Source organism: Gracilinanus agilis, chromosome X, assembly GCF_016433145.1.
Source record: "Gracilinanus agilis isolate LMUSP501 chromosome X, AgileGrace, whole genome shotgun sequence".
In the NCBI taxonomy this organism is placed as follows: domain Eukaryota; kingdom Metazoa; phylum Chordata; class Mammalia; order Didelphimorphia; family Didelphidae; genus Gracilinanus; species Gracilinanus agilis.
Window position 1 is genome coordinate 70,587,130 of NC_058136.1, and position 22,803 is coordinate 70,609,932.

At 44.8% G+C, this 22,803-nt stretch overlaps 1 protein-coding gene across 1 annotated transcript in view; it reads right to left on the reverse strand.

Moving 5' to 3' along the window:
• Positions 1–1,095: 1,095 nt before the first annotated feature.
• Positions 1,096–22,803, reverse strand: part of LOC123253334 (protein bicaudal D homolog 2-like) — a 37,172-nt gene continuing 15,464 nt past the window's right edge. The window contains exons 4-9 of the mRNA XM_044682522.1: positions 14,787–14,939; positions 12,497–12,919; positions 5,913–6,914; positions 4,921–5,072; positions 3,687–3,906; positions 1,096–2,658 (exon numbers count right to left, since the gene is read on the reverse strand). Of these exons, the coding sequence (XP_044538457.1) occupies positions 2,653–2,658; positions 3,687–3,906; positions 4,921–5,072; positions 5,913–6,914; positions 12,497–12,919; positions 14,787–14,939 (1,956 nt within the window). The 3' untranslated portion in view covers positions 1,096–2,652. The remainder of the gene's footprint in view (positions 2,659–3,686; positions 3,907–4,920; positions 5,073–5,912; positions 6,915–12,496; positions 12,920–14,786; positions 14,940–22,803) is intronic.

Genomic DNA, 22,803 nt, shown 5'->3' on the forward strand with positions numbered 1-22,803 from the left:
TTTTTGAGTTGCATGCCCAATTCATTAATCTCTGCCCTCCTTAATTTGTTAATATATGCACTCAAGGATATAAATTTCCCCCTGAGTACTGCCTTGGCTGCATCCCACATAGTTTGGTAGGATGTCTCATCATTCTCATTCTAAACGCCACCTTTTTTAAAATGTCATTTCATGAGAGCTGTACAGTGCTCACAGTGCCGCTCCTGTAACAGCGCCTGAAAAAAAATGGACTTTATGGCTCCTGCAGAAAGAGCCATATCCGGCCCTCAAAAGAGCCAGATATGGCTCGAGAGCCATATGTTGCCGACCCCTGCTCTGAAAGGTGGGAGTTTGGGTGTTTGGAGGTGATCCTGGGAAGCAACATCCCGAATTCTCTCCGTAACACACCAGCTATGGATGCCGGAGCACCTACAACTACAGACATTATCTTCTAGGGAAGGCTCTGCTTGGTGGCCCAAAGGCCCCGCAGTCACAGGATAGGAAAACTAGTTAGCAAGAGCCATTCTTCTGTAAAACAAATTCAGAAAACAACGAAGCAAGCTGGAGACCCCAATGGATGGTACCCATCTATTATGTAGTAAGTGGGGGGAAATGAAGGCATCTGGTTTCAATCGTCTAGGCTGAAGAGTCTCTGCATAAATGAGCTAAAATCAACATTCGCTGCAACCCAAAAGGCCACTCGAGTTTCGGGGTGAAGCTGGGTCGGGTATACCCAATATTGGGCCCCTGCTGTTCAGTTGTTTTTTTCACTCGTGTCCTACTCTTCATGAGCCCATTTGGGGTTTTCTAGGCAGAGATACTGGAGCGGTTGGCCATTTCCTTCTCCAGCTCATTCTCCAGATGAGGAAACTGAGGCAAACGGGGTGAAGCGACTTGCCCAGAGTCGCACAGTTTGTCATTTCCTTCTCTAGCTAGGGGGTGTCTGAAACTGAATTTGAACTCCGGTCCTCCTGGCACTCTATCCACTGCCCTCCCAGCTGCCCTTTCGGGACCCCCTTTGGTCCTAATATTAGTTACCCGAAAATGAGGCTCACTGTCAAGAGGTGCCGACCTACAATGCAATAAAATAAAAACGCAGAAAAGCGGCAATGCAGACAACTAACACGATTTATTTATGATTTCCATTCTTTGCACAAAAGACTCTTTGACATGCATTATTATGTTGAGGGGGAGATTTCGAGAGGGTTACTTCATACGCAGAGTACGATAGATATTTAAATATTTCCATTAAAAATATATGTAAATATACTTTCATTCCACTTAGACTATTCTCTTTTCTCTTGCCAGGCTGCTCTAGTTAGAGAGAGCTTTCTGTTCCCCTTCTACAATCCATTTCAGCCAGCTGCCAGTCTGGCAAGAACACATTATGATACTGAAAATACTTAAAGGCTCTCAACTAATACTAAGCATTTGGGGATGTGTGGTTAAACAGCACCACCCACCCCTCAAGTCCCCGACTCTCTTGAGGTGCCCAGCATGCTCTATAAGAAGGGAAAGCAAGGGACTTGAAGAGGCTTCCTCTTATTAAAGATGCTTCAAAAGAGGGTTACCAAAATAATATCTTCTGCGAGAATTCAGCGGCCCATCATTTAATCTTTTTCTTCCTCCAAGAAACAAGGCAAGCGGAGCCTATCGAATCCCATTAAGAATGCCGGGTGTCTAATTCCCAACCTTAAAGGGACTGGATTGGAGGAGGAAAAAAAGAATCCAGAGACCTTTCCACAAAAACTATACAATTCTGAGTCTGCATCAAGCAGCCCCTTACCAAGGTGACTTGACTAGTCCTTGATTTAAGAATCCACCCATTTTGGGCTTCAAGTGACTTTCATCTAGAAAGAGTCATGCATTTGGAACCTCCCTTTTCCAAAAAAATTCCCTGTGCCCAAGAATCTAAGCCAGTTCCCAGCATTCCCAAGCATCCCCAATACTCGCCCCTTATTCCGGGACCTTAGACGCCAAAGCTCTTCGCCTGAATACCCCTAGAATGATCCATTCCGTTTAGGTTTTGCACGAATACATTTCTTAAAGTTTTAAACAGTACACAGTACACTGGTACACTGATAGAAACTACTTTTGCAGACGATTTCTAACACCGTACAGATAGCACCAAGTGTATGTCCAATTATACGGAAACTAAGCTGTAAACATAAAGACATGCACGGTTTTATATCTTGCTTGAAATGGACTTGAAAGCCAACGGTGATGAGTCAGAGTCAGAGTGGAGGAGGAACACACCGAGATTTGGTATTTAACATTTCCTAAAGAGACGGGGCTTGCACATGAACACGGGAACGGGGAATAGGGTGCTCTTCACAAAGGGGTCACAAGGACAAATACTACTCGAAACCATAACAGCAGGCCCGCCGAGCGATATCGCCCGACAGAAGGCATTCTGGACGCCGATGCCACGGCGTCGAGCTCTATTCTTCCACGGCCTGCGTTTTCAAAGCAATTCGAGATATTTGGGCTACAACTGAAATAACACATTAAATATTTTCCCAAAAAACATCAAACACTTTTGGACAATCATTTGAAGCTGATGAGCGGGATGATCTCAGTGTTAATACCAGTCTCGTGCAGATCGGTCGTTTGTCAACACTGTTGCTGCCCCTCCGCTGGAAAAGAGGGCCTTTCGTCCTTGACGCCATTCGTTTATCGCTGGTGGAGGTTGGAAGGGAAAGCAAAAATGGAAAGCCGGCGATTAGAATGAGGCAAGCCCCTGTGACTGAGTAGCTGAACTAAATAGCTTGGGATATAAGATTCTCACTGTTCTAGGGTTAGTGGAGAGACGTGTCGGGACAGCCACTCTGGAGGTGGCAAAGTTATGTCACGATAAAAAAAAAAAAAAAAAAAAAGAATGATTCCCAGCCAGATGACAAGATTCAGCAAATTAAGAAGCTCCTGCAAAGCCAGCTGTTTGGCTTGCTGTTCAGTTGCTCTTCCTGACCCCATCTAAGGCTTTCTTTTCTTTTTTTCTTTTTTTTTTTTTTTTTTGAGGCCAGAGCTGTGTCTTTTTTATTTTGTCTCTATTTTTCAGAAATCTTTTCTTTTCCCATTTGCACGCCATGACAATTTCCGACATACGTTTTCTGAAATGATACGGACCAAACTGTCTCCCCCCACCCCACCCCCCCCACCTCCCGCTCCCAGAAATGGGACGCCATTTGATCCGGGTTATATGCGTATTATCAGACAAAAGAGACTTCCATATTGGTCACTGCTGTAAGACAATACTCATATAAAACCAAAACCATTTGGGGTTTTCTTGGGAGAGATCCTGGAGCGGTTGGCCATTTTCTTCTCTGGCTCATTTTCCAGATGGGGAAACTGAGGCAAACAGGGTGAAGTGGCTGGCCCGGGGTCCCACAGCTAGGAAGCACCTCAGGGCAGATTTGAACTCGGGAAAGAAAAGGAGTCCTCCTGACTCTAGGCCCAGCACGCTAGTCCCTGTACCACCCATATTACTTGGCTAAGGGAGATGATTAAAAAACTGGAGCTGGGGGTGGGAACACACCACTGGCTTAATGGCTGTTGGGCCGAGGACTGAAAACACATTTAGGAGCAGAATCTCCCTGAGAGGAGCCCCTTAGAGGTACGGGGATGAATGAAAACTGCTGTTTTGCTGTGCGGAAGCTTTCTCCCTCCTCCCTCCTCACCCTGGACTTGAGCAAACGTGTCTGTCTTACCCAGTTGCTTTTGAATGGTCTCCCCTTGGAGTCAGGAAGAACCTTTGCCCGGCTGTTCAGTGGCAGAGTGGACTGAGCCTGCAGTGCCTCCAAACGCTGGGTCAGAGCCCGTTTCTGCTGAATAGCCAGGCTCAGCAAAGATTTTAAGGTCTTCTTTTCCTCCTCCGCAGCAGCAAGCTGTTGCTGTATTTCGCCAAGCTGTAAAACGTACTCATCGCATCTGGAAAACAAGGGGGGGGGGGCAGGAGAGGGGAAGCAACTCAGCATCTCCCACAGATCGCTTCACCTAAACATCTGAGTCTCCCTTCAGGCATGGGTCTCCAAGCAGGCGGTCACACAGTCAACCCATTTATCTTCAAGGGCCAACTGGGCCACCCATGGGATCGGCAGCTACCGTGTTGTTTCCTTGCTACAAGGAAACTTTCCTCGTAAAGAACCCAGTTTTTTTTCCTGGTAACAATGGCCCCTGCCATCCCCTCCATGTAGTTTTTCTCGATTCAGAGAAGGGGGGGGGGGATCAATCCCTCCATCAAAAATGCTGGCGACTCCCATCTTAAGGCAAACTTCCCAGTCAATAAAGGAATAAATAATAGCTCCTATCTCCATGATGTTTTAAAATTTACAAAATTCTTTTCTCACAACCACCCCACCCCCCCGCCGAGTTAGCTCATCGACAACTGTTGCCTCCATCTTTCAAAGGAAACAAGCCTCACGAAGGGAATGTGACTCAGCTAAGATCTCTCATCTAGCGAGCATGAGCCAGGGTGCCAATCTGGCGAATCCTCAGCCCACTGCTCCTTGCTATATCGATCTGCCTGAAAATATCAGGAAATCCAGTCGGACACAATCTGGGTTCTAAGAAAGCTCCTACGTGGGAGAAATCATTTGACCCCTGCCCTATCTGAGTAGACCTCTGCCCATTCTGAATTAATGATCCGATCCGTATCTACTGTCTAGTTTAATGAGATTCCATAGAGGTAGCGATCATTTCTCTTGGCTGAGTAGACATGCCCCCAGAGTCTGGGAGATCTGTGTAAACTTTTTTGGCCCTCCCTTCACACCAGAGAAGGTGGTGAATTTTTTTCTTTTTCTTCTACGAGGTGTTTACGGGGTATATTTGTGGGATTCGAGGATAAAATATGCCGATGGTGTACACTCCTATGCACAGACTCGAAACTTCTTCTTCGTCATCTACCGTTCTCTGCATGTTGTCGTGCAGCAGAAGCAAAATTACCTGCTGGCAAACACTGCCCGGAGGGAGGAAAAAGTAGCAGCGTCTTCCTTCAGAACTTTTAATTCGTGCCTCAATTTACTCATTGTTTCTGACACAACAGACTTCTCATCCTCATATTTGCGCTTCATATTGGAAAGGGCACCTTCGGCAGCCTAGGAGAGGAAGGAAAGAGCGCGAGTCGACCGGCAAGTTACAATGGAGAATGGGCCAAGCCCTATCGGTTGGATGAGGTTCAATTCCCCACCCCCGCCTCCGCCCGACTCGGTGCTAGGACATTCCCTCTCCTACGACTTCCAATCTGCCCTCTGTCTATCTTGTATGTGCTAAGTTGTTTGTATGTTGGTTCCTCCATTAGTATGTGGGTACCTGGAGGGCAAGGACCAGATGGCGGCTTTTCTTTGTACCCCTAGAGCTTAGCACAGCACCTGGCACCGTAGCGAACGCTTAAGCAATATCGATGCTTGGCCAACTGAGTGAAGCGACTTCTCCATATACTTTACATGATGGTAGTTACTTACTGTTAATGCACTAGTCACTAATGTTAACCCAGACTATAAGATTAACCTACCTCGGAGGCTAGTCCACAAGTTAGCTAAATTCTCATCACTACGGGCCTTGAGTATGACAAGTAATAACTTGCACACAGGCACTGAAGGGTATCTGTTGGCTTTGTTGGAGGAACAACACGTTAAGGCAGTAGAAATTGGAATAAGTAAAGCATTCCTTCTAGCTTTCCAAGTTAACGATGAATTCTTTTAACTTTTAAAAAGGAAAAGAAAAACCATCATCTTTTGGATGGATGCTGTACATCCAGTTGCCTAGTTTTCCCAACCTGACCAAAAAGTCATCTTTGAGTCCTTAAATTCATAGATTGTCTCTTTCTGCCTGTGCTCTTCATGCCAAATGGGATGTGTTGTCTGTGTGGTATCCAAAGTGTCCGGGATTATCTATCACTTGCCATCTAAAAGGAAAGAATTCATACAATAGTTTACCTGCTTGTTGGCCTTCAAGACAGTCCTCAGCGTTGCTATTTGCTCTCTTTGGGTGTTCAACAAAGACTTCAATTTCATTATTTCGTCAACGAGGGCGTTTTTATCCTTCAACTCGGTTGACATGGCTTCTAGGGACTTGTTGCGCAGTGATATCGCCAGGGCCGTCTGGAGTTGCTTCACTTGGCTTCCGATGATGGAAATCTGGTTGGAAAGGCTCTCGGGCTCCTTGTCGTACTCTTCTCCATCGGACTCGCAAGGAGAATCACTGACGGATTGGTTGCTGCTGCCGCTCTTCACGGTGCTCGTCTCAGGGCTGAACAAGACCTTCACAAAGAGATCATTGGACTGGCTTCGGCACCTCCTCAAGCTGGTCGTGACATCGTTAGCGTGCCTCTTGCATGTATGCACAGGAGCCCCTTGGCCATCTTTAAAGCCATCCAGTAGCCCACGATCAGGCAACAGGTTGTTGCAGACACAGACTCGGCGATACATGTTGGCTAGGTCTTCGGTGATCACCTGCAGCTCCTCCTGGGCCAGGCTCAGCTTGCTCTGAAATTCCGATGACCGTTTCCTGGAAGCCTGAAGCTCGTTCTCGAGATTCGTAATGATTTCTTGCTTCTGCTTACCTGATTTGGCCCAGAATCTTATCTTCTCCGTTAGGTTCTGAGACTCTTCCTGCCAGGCCTCTGTATCCTGCTTATACTTGGCTTCAAAGTCCTGATATTTCTGATTCAGCTCCTGAAGTTCGTTCTTCAGCCTGGCAACTTGTGAACAGTTGGAAGCGGCACATCTGTGCTCCACGCCGGAGGCATCGCTCTTCTCTCCGTCTTTGCCAAAGAGCAAACTCAGTTCATTACTACCATACCTTTTGTTTAAAGCCTGTATCTGCTCAAGAAGGTAGTTATTTTGAGCTTGCTGTTTGGACAGCGCATCCTTCGTACTATCCAGCTGTGTCTGCAACTCTTTTATACTACTTATTAGTGATGTCTTTTCATGATCGACCTGTAGGTACAAAGCGAGGAATTAGAGTGTACTAGAATTAAGGTTTCTTCCAATCTGGGCCTTGAACTGAATGATCACTGGTTAGACACACTGGAGAGCATATTCCTACGTGGATAAGAGACCGAAGGGATCAGAGGGGCCAGCTACCCCACCCTCTGAGACTCTAACGTTGATTTTCATCGTATGTTTAGAAAAAAAAAGGGCCTCGAGGAGAGGTGAAGAAGGGAACGGGACTCTGTCTGACTCGAGATTGAGACTCGAGTCCAGCGGGAGGGGACAAAACTTTCACGGTGTCTCTACCCTGGTGGAAAGAAGCTAGTCATAAGCATCCAGAAGGCAACCAGGGAGTGAAGGACCTCGTGCTCATGCTACAGGGGGAATGTCTGAAGGAACTTTAGCCTGAAGGAGAAAAGACTTTGGGGTGAAATAGGGCAAAATGGCCATCCTCGGGCATCTGAAGAGCTGTGGTATATAGAAAAGGGATCAGACTTGCTCTGCTCAATAGGCGGAAGTCTTCAAGGGGCTCAAAGTCAGGGAAAAGCTGAAGGGAGTCGTCCCTAACTGAGAAGTGACTGAGATCCTCCTTGGAGGTCTTTAAGCAAAGGGTGAAAGACCACTTGTTGGGCATGCTGCAGGGGGATTCTTTGGGGGTTGCCGGTTGGACCAATCAGATTGGGGGGGGGCCCTTTTGAATTCTGGAATTCTGTGATTCCTTGGGAAAAAACCAAAGACTCCCCCCTCTTCCTAACTTCCTAATTTCTCTTGGTGGTGGCACCATTCACGCACGGTTTGTAATTCCCAGGTTGTAATCTCGGGGTCAATTTTTGACTTTTCCTAACCAGTCAGTTTGTACCAGGTCCTGCTGATTCCACCTCCAAATATCTCCTGCATGGGTCTACTATGCTCTCCATTCCTGCAGTCATCTTGCTAACGATATGGGGCCTCCTTGTCAGCTACCCAGACTATAACTCTAGCCTACTCCCCCCTCTCTCCTCTGCTCCGCAGGCCAAATGATGTACAGGAATCCATCCAGTCGTGTTTTTCCTTTGTTCAAAAGAAAAAGTCAGTAAGCCCAAACAAAAACGAGAAGAAGATCTTCCGAGGCACTGTGGGTATGAAGAGGAACATGAAAAGAGGCCCTAACCTCCCAGACTTTGCACCCTTCCGAGGGGCTGCAACACACAGCCTGATAATTAAGTACCCATACGTGGTAACGGGACCCAGGGTCACTTCTAACAAACTGATCTAGGAAGCTTTAAAAAGAAGACATTGACCACTGGGGCAAATCAAGTAAAGCTTCCCAGAACAGAGGCCTCTTAAGTCTTGAATGCAGGAACCCCCGTTGGTTCAGTCGAGCTGGAAAAGAAATAACTGGAAGGGGAAGATTGCGAGATGAGGGCAGATTGGCACCTTGAGGACATGAGGAGAGCCTTAAATGCCAACCTATAGAGTTTGTCATTTATTCTCAAGGCGATGAGACCCCTGTAGGTCCTGGATCAGGGGAGTAATATGGTCAGAACTGTCTGTGACTTAAGAACACCATCTCAGCAGCTTCAGGGAGAATGGATTAGAGAGGGAAAAGCAAATAAAAAGTCTCCTCTTCTAGCTGGCACTCTTCGAGGTCCTCTACAGTCTGATGTCGCCCTAGTTCTCTGGCCTGCTCTGTTGGAACTTTCCTCCAAACACTCTATGCTTCAGTCATTTTAGATGACTGGCCCTGATTTGCACTCTTTTCGTTTAAAACATTTACCTTCTGTCTTAGATTCGATACTGCGTTCCAAAGCAGAAGAGCAGAAAGGGCTAGGCAATTGGGGCTAAGTGACTTGCTCAGGGTCACACAGCTAGGAGGTGTGTGAGACCAGATTTGAACCCAGGGCCTCCTGTCTCCAGGCCTAGCTCTCTATCCCCTGAGCCACTGAGCTACCCCCTCTCATATTTATACTAGTAAATGCATTAAGAGCAAAAATCTCTCCCATGGGCCCTTGGCTAATCTTCCCAGAACATCAGGTAAGAGGCAGGAGTCTCTTCCCTAATACATGCATATCCTTGGTACATATGACTTTCTGAGGGTGCCAACAGATGCCAAGAGTGCCAACGACACCAGCTATGAAAGCCAGGCCAGAGACAAAGAATTTTTCCTACGTAACATTGAAGGAAAAGAAGCCAGTGCTTTAACAGAAAATGTTCTTGCAGCATACTTGGCATCACTTAATAACAGATGGAAATGAATTCCTTGACTCTGAGAGACTATGCTGCTCTTCCGTGGCTAAAAAAGAAAATAAGAACAAAAACACGGGCAGCTTATTCCATTCTGAAAGTGGATCTGTTGCCAAACAATAGAAACATTTTAAACACTCAAGCGTTTATTAGTACACGGCAAGGGAGATCAAGAAAAATGGCAATCGGCTTTTTTCCAAATCTGGAAGGAGGAAATGAGAGAAATAAGAAACTCCGAAACGTCTAACGGTTTCAGTGACAGAAGTATTCCCTCTTAAGAGAGAATCGGGACCAGCCAGCAGTAAGCCATGCGGGTGGTGCTATGTCAAACTTCCATCTGGGAAGAGTTCTCAGGAGATGGATCTTTGAGCAGGGGAGCCCTGTTGGAGCAAGTTTCTAAACAGATTCCTAAGACTGGCCAATGGGAGCTCAACAAGAGGCACTGTGTACTGGGGCCCATTGAATTTTTCAAAGTCCCCTGCCAACAGAGGACGGTGTCAGATTTCCCCATTACCTTGACTTCCTGTTTTTCCTCTTTCTTTGTTCTTCATAACGCATGATGTCTACCTGTAAATGGGATCGGCTCCTACCGGGTAGTCCAAGACTAAAGTAAAGTGTCTGAGACTTTAACTGCTACGAGAACCAAGGATTTGCCACATGTATAGAATTCTGTTAACCAGAAACCAGCTCCTAAGCCCTCGGTTGGATCCTCGGCTCTGGTTCCATTCTGAGTGCCTGTTCCTAGGAGCCCGTGCTTGAATTCAGAACCACTCATCGCCCTGACTCATCAATGGGCCCATCGTGATCCTCATCTCTACAGTATTCTAACTGGTCTATTCCAGCACCCCGAACCATCACAACTTGGCCTTTGTCTGACGAGACATATGGTGGGTGTGAGGGTGTTCAGGGAGAACTAACGCCTCTGGCGGGAGGGTCTGCTGAGCCCTTCCCAGGGCTGCTCATCCATCCTTGGTACCCACCTGCCACCCAGCTCTTAACTGTGACTCCAAGAAGCTGTGGCATGCACAGCGGCCACATCCCAGGAGGCCATCTCGCCAGGCAGGCTAAACCAGGTTGAGGGTCCTCACATATAGTCACACAGACCTGTCAGTGAATTAAGGGCAGGTCTAGTCCAAGTACGTAGGGACTTCCCCTGATGGAATGGGTGGCTAAGAACAATTTGTTCCAGCCGCCATGAAGGCAGCTGAAACAGGAATCGTGGAGTGCTTAGAGCTGAGTCAGACATGGAAGAAGCCAAGGCCATCCACTGCATCCTGGGCCAACACCAGTCATGCCGACTTTGGTCTTGCCACTGGATTTGGATGACTCTGGAAGAGAGGGCGAGGCCGACGACTCTGTAGGACCCTGCCTCCCTCAAATCCAATTAGTGCACAAGTCAAGGCATTACCCTGTGATGCCATTGGTCCGCTTCAAAAAATAAGGATGAATAAAAGTTTCTTGTGCCTCCCTACTCAATCAGACCACTCTGGTGTCTTGACCTCTGACCCGCCTGACTTACGGTATCTGCCAGTGCTTTCCTGGCTGGCTGTACTACTACTGGCTGTAGCCAGTTGTGTCTGGGAGTCATTTACTCCCTTCCCTCTACTGCCTCCACGAGCCCCCAGGTCTAAGCAGGCTCTCGTCATCTCCTGCCCATATTACCAGGATAGCCTTCTCATTGATCTTTCCCTGCGCTGGTCTCCCTGGATCCAGAACTAAGCATCCCGCCTGAGTCCCCTGGCTCTGGTAGGTGAGTTGTGTTGCCTTACCTTCCTAGGAATCGGGCCTCCATCCCACTTCCCCAACCCTTACCAAACCCCATTTATGTGGCGTCTTCCCCCATTACAGGGAATTTCCTTGAAGGCAAGGGCAGTGGCTTGCTTATATTTAGATCCCCAAATGCTTAGCCCAGTGCCTTGCACATAGCAAATGCTTAGGAAATGTTTATGCCATCTATCTATCCGGTTTCTCCCTTGTCCAGGCCCTCCTCCATCTAGCTGTTGAGGTGATGTTACGCACAGGTCTTACCATGTCACTCCCCTCCTGAAAAAAAACTCCAGTGACTCTCTGGCGCCAAAAGGATGAAAGACAAACTCCTAGTCACAGTCTGGCTCTAGTCTCCCGTTCCAGGATGATTGCATATCACTTCCCCTCACTGCCTCTATAACTCCCACTTGCTCTTCTTCCAACCATCATGCTATATCTCTCGCCTCTCTTTTGAGTTGTTTTTGTGCCAGGAAGGGGTTTCTCCCAGGCTTAAAATGTTCTCTGTCCCCACCTTCCAAAAGCTGCCTCCTCTTGGAGCCACTGCAGGGCTCCCTTTGAAGAAGCAGCTTTCCTGGTGGCCAGGCCTGCCCCACGCCACCCTCTCCCCGAATTGCTCTGGACTTCCTTTGGCCATATACTAGATTGGCTTAGCTGCCCACACATGGCATCCTTCTTGTGGAAGAGAAGTCCTTGAAGGCAGGGCGGCTGCTTCCTCTTTGGCTCTGATCCCCAATGTCTAGTACACGGCAGATTTATACTTACTGTTTATTGACTTCGAAGTCTCAGTATGATATCCTGCTACAGCAGAGGAAACATGTGGTTAAGAACAATTGTGTAACTAGCATGGAACTGAGTCACATTGACCTTGGTTCCTCAGTACTAACAGGCAAAGCCTGTCCAAATGGGCCTTCTCTGGTTGGCACTAGAATCCCACCTCCGGCCTCCATCGAAGGACTCCAGCTCCAAGAAGGGCTTAGTAGAGAGTCATTATCTGTGCTTCAGAAGAACATTTTTCGGCCACAAAAGTGGAAATGATTTAGAGTAGGAAAGTAACTTTCCACGGGCAAATATCGTTTTTTAAAAAATAATCATCTTAAAAAGAAGAGAAATAGGCAAAATGTGTTGAACAAAGCTGAGTCACTCGCTGTTAAATGAGGGGTCAGCAGTTGAGACAACACAGTGAGTTAGAAGCAAAGGCACATTATGGTCCCGTTTTCATTAGCAAAAAGCCTTTCCCATCATGGGATTGTAAGAACACCATTTCCCGAGAAAGTGCTTTTCAGAGGCTCTTAAGACATGAGAGCCAGGTCAAGTCAAATTCGACCAGCAACAGACAAGGGATGTTTCCTTAACATCCTTCAAAACATCCTGTTTCCTTAAAAGGACAGGCTCACAGGATTCAAGATCTAAAAACTAGGAAGGACCTCTTATGGGTCCTAACTAGATTCCTTCTTACTGGATCACAGATCTACGCTGAAGGAGACCTCGGAGACAATTTAGTCCGACCCCTCTTCTGAGAGGCCCATTTGAAAGAAAAGTATCCAGCTTAGATCCTCATGCTGTCTAGCTGACAAACACACAGAAAAGAGACCTCCTACCTGGAGAAGCTGCTGGTTCAGTTTCTGAATCTCTGATAAACTGAGCTCACTCAAAAGATCACACACTAACCCAGGCTGGGGCCTAGAGCTGTTGCTATTTTGGGTCATGGACATCATGTTTTCTCTGCGGTTCCTGAAGACTTGGTTGTTGTAGCCAATGCCCAGGTCATCATCATTACACTGATTCAGGTCTTCAAAATTTGTTGGCAGGGTCCCTAAGGAGTCGTAGGTATTGATGTACCCTGACAGCACTCTGCGCAGCTCGTTTTTTTGTTCGCGCTCACTCTGGAGAGTTTCCAGGGCCTCTTCTAGATGATGGTCAGAGATCTCCTTTTGTCGAGTGACTTCAGCCAAACGACTGTTTCTAAGCTCGATTTCTTCATCTCTCCTCTGAACTTCTCGCCTTAGGCCTTCATACTCTACCTAAAACAAAAGTAAGATGTCTCTGTTGAGACCTGCTCTGTATCCTAGGCGGCTCTCCCGGGATGGATTTACATTGCTCCTCAGTCTAGAAACTGCCTTGTTCAGAGCCGTTCTCCAATAGAGAAGAGCCAATGGAGAGGAACGGGTAGTTCTCAAAGGAAGAAATCTAAGAAACGTGTGTGAGAGAATGCTCCAAATTACTTTAAAAAAAAAAACAACTATAGAAATGTGAAGTAAAACAGCCCCAAGGCTCCATCTTGTACTCTTTAGACTGCCAAAGATGACAAAAAGGAAAATTGCAATTGTTGCCACACTAATACACCGTTGGTAGAATTGCGAACATGCCCTGCCCATAACGAGCACTGAATTCGAGTAAAGCGGGAAAAGATTTTAATAAGAATTCAGGTATCTTGGGTGACACTTAATAAAATAATCATGCCTCGTTGGCCATATTGGGGGAGGGGGAGGGCATAGAGAAGAGGAGACTGTCTGAAATTGCTGATATGAAGATAGGTATCAATACAATTGTAATAAAAATTGTTTTTAATTGAGGATTGAAGAGATCACTGGCTCTATGAGTGTGTCAATGTGACCTGCCTCGACACCCCAGTTCCAAAAGAACTCACAAAACAAAACAGAAAACTATCATACCAGGGGGCAGCTAGGTGGCTTCAGTGAATAGAGAGCCTGGCCTTGTGATGGAAAATCCTGGTTCAAATGTGACCTCAGTCGCTTTCCTAGATGTATGACCCTGGGCAAGTCACCTTGCCCCAATTGCCTAGTCCTTTCAGCTTTTCTGCCTTAGAACCAACACGTACTATTGATTGTAAGTTGGGAGGTTAAGGGTTAGAAAAAGTCCATCACGCACAAAACCTGGGGAGTTCTCGGGTGAACGAACAATCATTTTAAATGCCCCCTCCCTCCCCCCCAAAAAAACCACTGGGCATTTCCTTTTAAAAACTAAATGAACTATTTCAGAGCCAGACGGATTTTTTAAAAAAGGACAATTCACTCACTAACTGATCAAGAAGCAATACCGACCTAAAAGTTTCCTGGGGAAGCTACTACCCCAGTTCCATCCTCGGGGCTCAAAAGTTTCTTGACCAAGGAAATGACCAGAAACTACCAGCACGCCTCTTATCCAGGGAGCTCACCTTGGCCCAGTGATCTCTAGGCTTCGGGAGCACCTCACTAGCAATAGGCTGGGTGCCTCTACTTTCAAAGATCTCACAGTCCAAATCCTTTCTCAACAATTCTAAGTAAGACTTCAAGTCAGAAGGATGCTCTACAGCACAGCCCTCTTTCAAGGGGAAGAGGTGTCTGGGGCAGACAAACAGGAGGCAACAATGAAGGTTCCTCTTCCAATACCATCTTCCATTGGCAAGAAGGGATTTCTTTTTTTGCTAGTGGGTCAGGTTTTTCATCGGTGTCTCTAAGTGTTTGGGGAAGACCAAAATCCCCCAAAATGCCTAGCTCCAACTCTTCCCTAGTGACATGACTAGTCACTGATGTCTCCAATGGTGAGTCCCTGGCTAAGGTGCCCATTACCCGAGGGACCCAGCCATGCTCATTTTACTCCAGGTTCGACTCCCTCTGTGGAATGCTCTACTGCCTCTGACTTTATCCCCTCTTCATTTCCCTTCTACTTCCCCTTTTGTTTTTTCATCTCCAATTAGAATGTAAGCTCCTTGACAGTAAGGACTGTCTCCTTTTCCTGTATTCATGTCTCTGGTGCTTGGTATCTAGGAAGCACTTAACAAATATTTTCTCTTTCGGTCTGTCAGGGTCTCAAGGAGTAGTAGGGAGATGACCGAATTTCTTTGGAGCTTCCAGTAACTCTGGCAGATGGAATCAGGGACCCACTTACCTGGGTCTCCTTCAAACAGGAAACTTGCTTCTGTAAAGAGAGATTTTCTTCTTTCAACTCTGCAGTGTCCTGCAACTGCCGTAATTCTTTCATCTTATATTGTTTGACCTCATCTTTCAATAGAGCCTTTTCAGTTTCTATACATTTGCACTCCTGGGGAGAAAAAAACTTTATCATGAAAAGAACAAATCCTATTTCACATCTCCCTTCTTCATCGGATTTTCGGAAGAGTTTTGAGATGCTGCTGAAGGTATTAGATCTAAGAGTATGAAAGGCAGAAACTTATCTATTAAAAAAAAATTCTTCATCTCTCTGGTAATCATGGCGGACAGGGAGAAACATTATTCATTCACAAAACATTTCTTGAGCATCTCCTATAACATAAGGTACGGTACTAGCCACTTGGGTCTTTCAGCGGCATTTACAGGAGGCCTTTCCCTCTATGGCTATCTTCTCTCTGCTCTATATCTTGGATGTACCTCTTTATCTGTTTTCTCCCTGATTAGAATGTAAGCTCCTTGAGGGCAAGGACTGTTTTGGCCACTCTTCACATCTGCAGTGCTTAGCACAGGGTTTGGCATATTGTAAACAATTAATAAATATCTGTCAACTGATTATCAGAACCCATTTGAGTTTATAGGGGTCTTATTTCCACTTTGACCTTCTTTGGCCTTCTTCCTGGGTCATTAAAATTCACAGCTCTCCTGTACACGCCTGGACATTTAGGCTTAACTAGAATAACTTGGTGCTTAATTGTTTCTCCTGCTCTGGGGACGGAATCCATCAGTAATAGGCTGAAGCAAATCCTTTTGTCCCTGGGTTCGTTTACGAGATTTCGTTTCGATACCGCTCTCTGAACTCATGCTTTGGCACAATTTGTTGGGTCTTATTTCCTTCTTAACGCTCAGTTTTTGTTCCTTTTAAGACATTATTAAATTTATTTTTAGCATGCATTTAAAAAAATTTTTTTTAAGTTCCAAATTCTCGATCCCTCCCACCAGTCCCCCACCCATTGAGAAGGCATGCAATGATAGCAATTATACATGTGAAGTCATGCAAATATATTAGCCATGTTGCAAAAGAAAGCACACACACACACAAACAAACAAACAAAAGAGGTGGAAAAATGTAGAGAAAAAAAATCTGCCTCAATCTGCATTCAGAGTTCATCAGTCTCTCTCTGGAGGTGGGGAGCATTTTTCATCATGGGTCTCTTGGATCACTGTCTTGATCACAGGAGCTAATAAGTCTTTCACAGCTGGTCACTGTCGCCATATTTAACAGCTGGTTTTTTTCAATGACAAGTGGCTCGGTCTCTAAAAACTAAATGGTAGACTCTTGGCCAAGATGGCTACCTAAACGGAAAGCCTAGATTCACCACATCTCTTCTAGCAAATACCTAAAAGTTAAACATAACCATCAACAAGAAGTCCTGGGTTCAAATCTGACCTCAGACACTTCCTAGCTGTTTGACCCTGGGCAAGTCACTTAACTTCCATTGCCTACTCCCTACTGCTTTTCTGCCTTGGAACCAACAGACAGGATTAATTCTAAGATGGAAAGTAAGGGTTCAAAAAATAATGATCAAGAAATCCAGTGAGAAAAAACAGTAAGCGATTTCATTCATCCCAGAACTGCACAAAAAGTCAGCCAGAAGCCCACAGCGATAAAAAATAGGGTCCCATTAGCAAAGCCAGAGCCAGTGTGGGCAAACGAGCCAATAATCTCCCCAGCTTAACCAGATATTTATAACCTGCAAGGGAGGGATCTGTATCCTGAAGTAGCAAAAGCGGAAGGCTCCTTAGAAACAACCAGAAAGGGCGACAAACAGTGGTCACAGCAGCCAGCTCTATATGACAAGGACACCCAGGACCAAGGAACTCCAAAGACTTTAGCGATTTGTCCTGAGATGTCATACATGGCCCCAAAGATTCACTATGAATCTCAAAGATCCAGGAGGCCTAAACCTGGGGATCAGCACGGGAATACAAATGACCCAGGTCAAGGTAGAATAGGGTTGACCACTCTGCCCAGAAGCACAGTAGGAGGCACAGCCCAGTTCTAGCACAAAGCCCCAGTTCAGGAACTAAAGCTAGAGAGATGAGTAAAGCAAAGAAGACATAGACAACTACAAAAAATTATAACCCATCCAGAGATACCCAAAAATCTAACGTGGAGAGTACCTCCAGAGCTATAAGCCAAGAAAAAATGGACTTTCCACAAGGACTACATGAAATACCTAGAAAAAATGAAGCAAGATTTTTAAAAAATGAAATTAAAACTCTAGAGGAAAGAATTGGAAGGAAAAGAAATGTCAGAAAAGAGGAAGTCTTAATGAACTATATAAGACTCACAAAAATTTGGAATGAACCAAACAGAAATCAACAAATATATCTCTTATCAAAAACCACCAATTTGGAAAGCAAGTCAAGGAAAGATCATTTAAAAAGCATTGGGGTCTCCATAAACTATGATTCGATTCCAAGAAATCATAAATGAAAATGACCCAGATTTATAGAACCAAAAGGTCAGATGAAGATAACTAGACTCTACCAGTCACCTCCTGAAAAAATAATCTCCGAAAACTCAGGAATATCATAGCCAAAAGCCAGAGCTCCCACATCAAAGAAAGATTACTGCCAAATATCCAGAAAGGTGCTTATGCATCAGGAAACCATAGTCAGGATCATATAAGACCTGGCTGTTTATATTACAAACAAGGAGATCTTAGCATACAATATTCTAAAAGGGAAAAATATAGGCTTGTGATCAAGGATAACTTACTCTGCAAAAAGGAGCATAATCCTACAGGAAAAATGGGCCTTTAACAGAATGGAAGACTTTCATGTATTACCGATGAAAATATCAGAGCTGAGTAGGAACTATGAAAAGTAAACACGAGAGTTCAGACTATTGGAAAGGGCTATATGATGACCTCGTGTTAACATTCTAATAGGAAGAGAAGAACTAAGGGTTCCTTTAGAACCACAATGTTTTCAAAGGGTACTGGAGTAAATAAGAAAAACTGAGGGGATAGCTAGGTGGCTCGGCCTAGAGATGGGAGGTCCTGGGTTCAAATTTGACCTCAGATACTTCCCAGCTGTGTGACCCTGGTCAAGTCACTTTACCCCCATTGCCTAGCCCTTACCACTCTTCTGTCTTGGAACCAATACTCAGTATTGATTCTAAGAGAGAAGATAAGGGTTTTTTTTAATAAAAACTGAGGACCCCCAAGGGTAAACTGATTCTGGCCTAGGGAATTTATAGAAGGGAAAGAAGGGAGGGTAAAAGATATATACTGGTAAAGAAAGGAAGGAGATGGAACTTTTGACTTCTCATAATTGGAATGTATAAGAAAACTATACAGATATAGAGGAGAGCATAGGGGAGGAGGGAACAAGCATCAGAAGAACCTCACTCCTATCTAAACCAATCAAAAGATGGTTAAAGACACACACATATACACATACACACACACGCACACACACAGAATGGTGTAGACATGTATCAAATTCAACAAGAAGACAGGCCAGGACAGGGAAAGAGGGAGGAAAATAACCAGGGAGGAAATGGTCACAAGTAAAACAAATTGCCAATCCTAAAGAAGGGAAAGAAAAGCAAAGAACTAGAGCCTAAAGGGATGTCCATCAGCTGGGGAATGACTCAGCCAATTGTGGTACATTAATTAATGGGATATTATTCCAGGTTTATGCTGTTCATATTTACCACCCAATCAAAATCCTGGTAGTATAATCTATTGTCTTTTCACCTCTCTCCACCTTCCTTTATTTATTTATTTAGGATCACTTAGGATTCTTCCATTCCTCTGCCAGGCCATCTCCCTCACACTAACCCTGCTCTCCTCTTCAACCCATCTTGAGCCCTTGGGGAACCAATTCAATTCTCCACCATATTCCTCTCTGGAAACACTAACCCCTTTATCTTATCACCAATTATGCCCAACCAAGGCTCCAATAGTGGATCACTCCCACCATTCCTTGCCTTTGGGCCTACACACATGCTGCTGAATGAAGGTGGAAAACATCACATCATGTTCTCACTGCATCCATTACAGATGAATGTTATACGACCCCAAATGAGCTCCTCACTACTGCTATTCTACCTCTCCTGTCAACTCCCTCTCTCACTCTCCACAGTGGCTCTTCCAAACCTTCTCATACCTTTTCAAAGTTCTGGCTCCTCCTCCCCCTATTCTCTCAGCCTCATATTGTACAGATAAAATTGAGGACATTCACCATGAGCTCCCTCTTCTTCATCTCCTATCACTCAGGTACCTTCTGCCACTTTCACCTCCTTCATCCCTGTCTCATGTGATGAAGCGACCTTACTCTTGACTAAGGCCAACTCCTCTATCTGTTCTACCTCCAACAGATTGCCTCCTCTGTCATTTATTTTCAATCTCTCTCTATCTATTGGCTCATTTCCTATTGTCCACAGGCACACCCATGTCTCCCCCATCATGAAAAAAAAACCTCTTTGGATCCTTCCATTCCTCCTAACTAATCATCCGATATCACTTCTGTCCTTTGTGGCTAAACTCCTTGAGAAAGGGTGTCTACAATAGATAGGCACCTTCACTTTCTCTTAACTCTTCACATTCTAATCATTCCACCAAAAACATCTCTCTCCAAGTTACTAATGATTTTAGTGGCCAAATTCAATGGCCCTTTCTCAATCCTTATTCTTCTTGACCTCTCTGCAATGATCACCTTTGCCTTCATATTCTTTCCTCTAAGTTTTCAAGACAGCCCTCTCTGCTGGTTCTCTTCCTACTTCTCTAATCACTTTTCTGTCTCCTTTATTGGATCCTCTAACCATAGGTGTCCTTCAGGGTCCTGACCTAGGCCCTCTTTTGTTTTCCTCTATACTACATCGCTTGCTGATCTCATCAGCTCCCATGGATTTAAACACCAGCTATATGCTAACGATTCTCAAATCCACCTTTCCTAGCCCAATCTCTCTGCTTATTTCTTTTTTTAACCCCTTACCTTCTGTCTTAGAATCAATACTGTGTATTGGTTCCAAGACAAGAGCTATAAGGGCTAGACAATGGGGTTAAGCGACTTGCCCAGGGTTACATAGCTAGGAAGTATCTCAGGCCAGATTGGAACCCAGGACCTTTCATATCTGGGCCTGGCTCTCTATCCACTGAGCCACTAGCTGGGCCCTCTGCTGATCTCTAATCTTCCATCTCCTCTTCATCTTCCAACATCTTCCAACTACCTCTCAGACATCTCAAATTAAATGTCCAGCAGACATCTTAAATTCAGTATGTCCAAAATGTGGCTAATTATCTTTTCCCCTAAACTCTCCCCACCCACCCCACCCCCTGCTACTTCCCTTTAATACTATAGAGGGCAACATCGTCTCCACAGTCCCTCAAGCTCATAACCTAGGGTTCATCCTGGATTCCTCATTCTCTCACCCCTCAGATCAGCTGGTGCCAGGACCTATAGATTTCACCTCTGAAACATCTCTTGACTATGCCTCCTTTCCTCTGGCACAGCCACCACCCTAGTCCTGGTCCTCATCACCTGAGAGCTAGATTATTATAATAGTTTCTGGTGGGTCTGCCTGCTTCAAATCTCTCCTAGCTCCAGTTTATACTCCATTTGTCCACTAAAGGATTTTTCTTAAAGTGTAGGTCTAACCAGGTCACCACTATCCCTATTCAACTCCAGTGGCTCCCTATTGCCTCTAGGATCAAAAACAATGCCCTTCATAAACTAGCCCTCTCCTACCTCACCAGTCTGTTTACACCTTACTCTCTGACACATACCCTTCAAATCCAGTTACACTGGTCCCCTTGCCATTTCATGAACAAGACACTCCATCTCTTGGCTCCAAGCATTTCCTCATGCCTGGAATGCTCTCCCCAACTTCCTTTAAATTCCAGCTAAAATCCCATTTTCCACAGAAAGCCTTTTCAGTCCCTCAATTCCAGTGCCGTCTCTGTTATTTCCTATTTATCCTGTATATAACTTGCTTTGTATGTTTTTGCCCTGCTGTCTCCCCTATTAGATTGTAAGCTTCCTGAGGATAAGAATTGCCTTTTGCTTGTTTTCTGTGTCCTCAATGCTTAGCACAGTGCCTGCACACAGTAGGTGCTTAATAAATGTTTACTGATTAATATATTACACCATAAGAAATTATTAGATAATTTCAAAGAAGCATGGAAAAAAGAAATCAAGACAGAGTGGTATGGGGAATCAGGGAAACAATTATACAAAGACAACATTATTTTTTTAAAAAACTGTGAAAAACTAGAGAAGTTTGATGATCTACAATTTCTTTAGAGGGCCTAGGATTCACGTTACCTATCTCCTGACAGAAAAGCAATGGTGCAAAGACAGACATTTCTAGACATCATCACTATATGGCTGTGTCTTACTTGGCTATCCTTATTTGTTTGGGGGTTTTGTTTTGTTTTATTTTTTAACCGTCACCTTCTGTCTTAGAATCAATACTTTATGTATTGGTTCCAAGGCAGAAGAACAGTTAAGAGTTAGGCCATAGGAGGTAAGTGACTTGCCCAGAATCTCGCAGCTAGGAAGTGTCTGAGGCCAGATTTTCACCCAGGACCTCTCATCTCTGAGCTACGTAGCTGCCCTCAGCTACCCTTATTTGTTATAAGGGTTTTTGTTTTTTTTTCCTGTTTTGAATTGGAAAGGCACTCAAGGGATGGAGGGTGGGGGAAGCTGGGGATAGTAATGCCAACAACACAACAACAACAAAGAGAGTGCCACGGAAACATTTAAAAGTGCGGAGACCAGAAGAAAGCATAGAAGAAAGCACAGACAAGCAGAGCAGTTTAGAAAGTAACATACTGAATTTATTTTGTTGTTGTTCAGTCGTTTTTTTCAGTTGTGTCCGACTCTTGGCAAAGATATTGGAGTGGTTTGCCATTTCCTTCTCCAGCTCATTTTACAGATGAGGAAACTGAGGCAAACAGGGTGAAGTGACTTGCCCAAGGTCACACAGCTAGAAGGTGCCTGAGGCCCCATTTGAACTCAGGTCTTCCTGACTCCAGGCCCAGCATTCTATTCACTGAGACACCTAGCTGCCCGAATTTATTGTATACTTTTTTTTAAAAAGCAACAAGTATGAAACTGAGATCCACAGTTTCATATACAATTCTCTTTGTGCTCTGCTATGTATGTGGAAATCCTCTTTTTTCGGTGATCATGTTTAAAATTCATAAAAACTTCTTAAAGGTTAAAAACCTAAAACTAAGTGGTGATAAGCACTAAGGAGGGGTACAAAGTTCGCTGCAGTTATAAAGATCACCTGGACCCTAAGGGTAACATGATCATTTCCAGATCAGGACATTGACAGATTAGCTGGTAGAAAAGGCTAGACCAGGAATTCAATTGCGATTGCAGCTCTCGTTCCCAGTGTCCTAATCAAAAATATTTTATAACATTAAATAATAGATCTAGCAATGTTGGAAGTTCCACCTACCTGAAGCATAGGCTCTTCTCCGGAGAATTTACTTTTGTCCAAACTATTATTTTCTTCATTTTAATCTTATTTTTTAGAGCTAGAAGGGGCCTTAAAAATCTTATCTAAAACCATTTTATTTTACTAGTTTCTTTTTCTATTTTGAACCTAGCCATCAAATAAAATGAGCATTGCCACATACGTTAAAGATTATACATGAACCTAAGAATCTCTTTCATATAAAAATCACTTTTCTAATTCAACATGAGACTTTCAAAGCAGTGTTATTTGTCTATGGTTCCTTCTAAACTCCCTTCTATTCACTTTTTTCAGGGGAGAAAAGAGAGCCCTATCACTACCCTCCACCTGAAAGAAAGAAAGAAGAGAGAGAGGGAGAGAGAGAGGGTGGGGGGGAGAGAGAGAGAGACAGAGACAGAGACAGAGACAGAGACAGAGAGACAGAGAGAGAGGGGGAGGGAGGAAGGAAGGAAGGAAGGAAGGAAGGAAGGAAGGAAGGAAGGAAGGAAGGAAGGAAGGAAGGAAGGAAGGAAGGAAG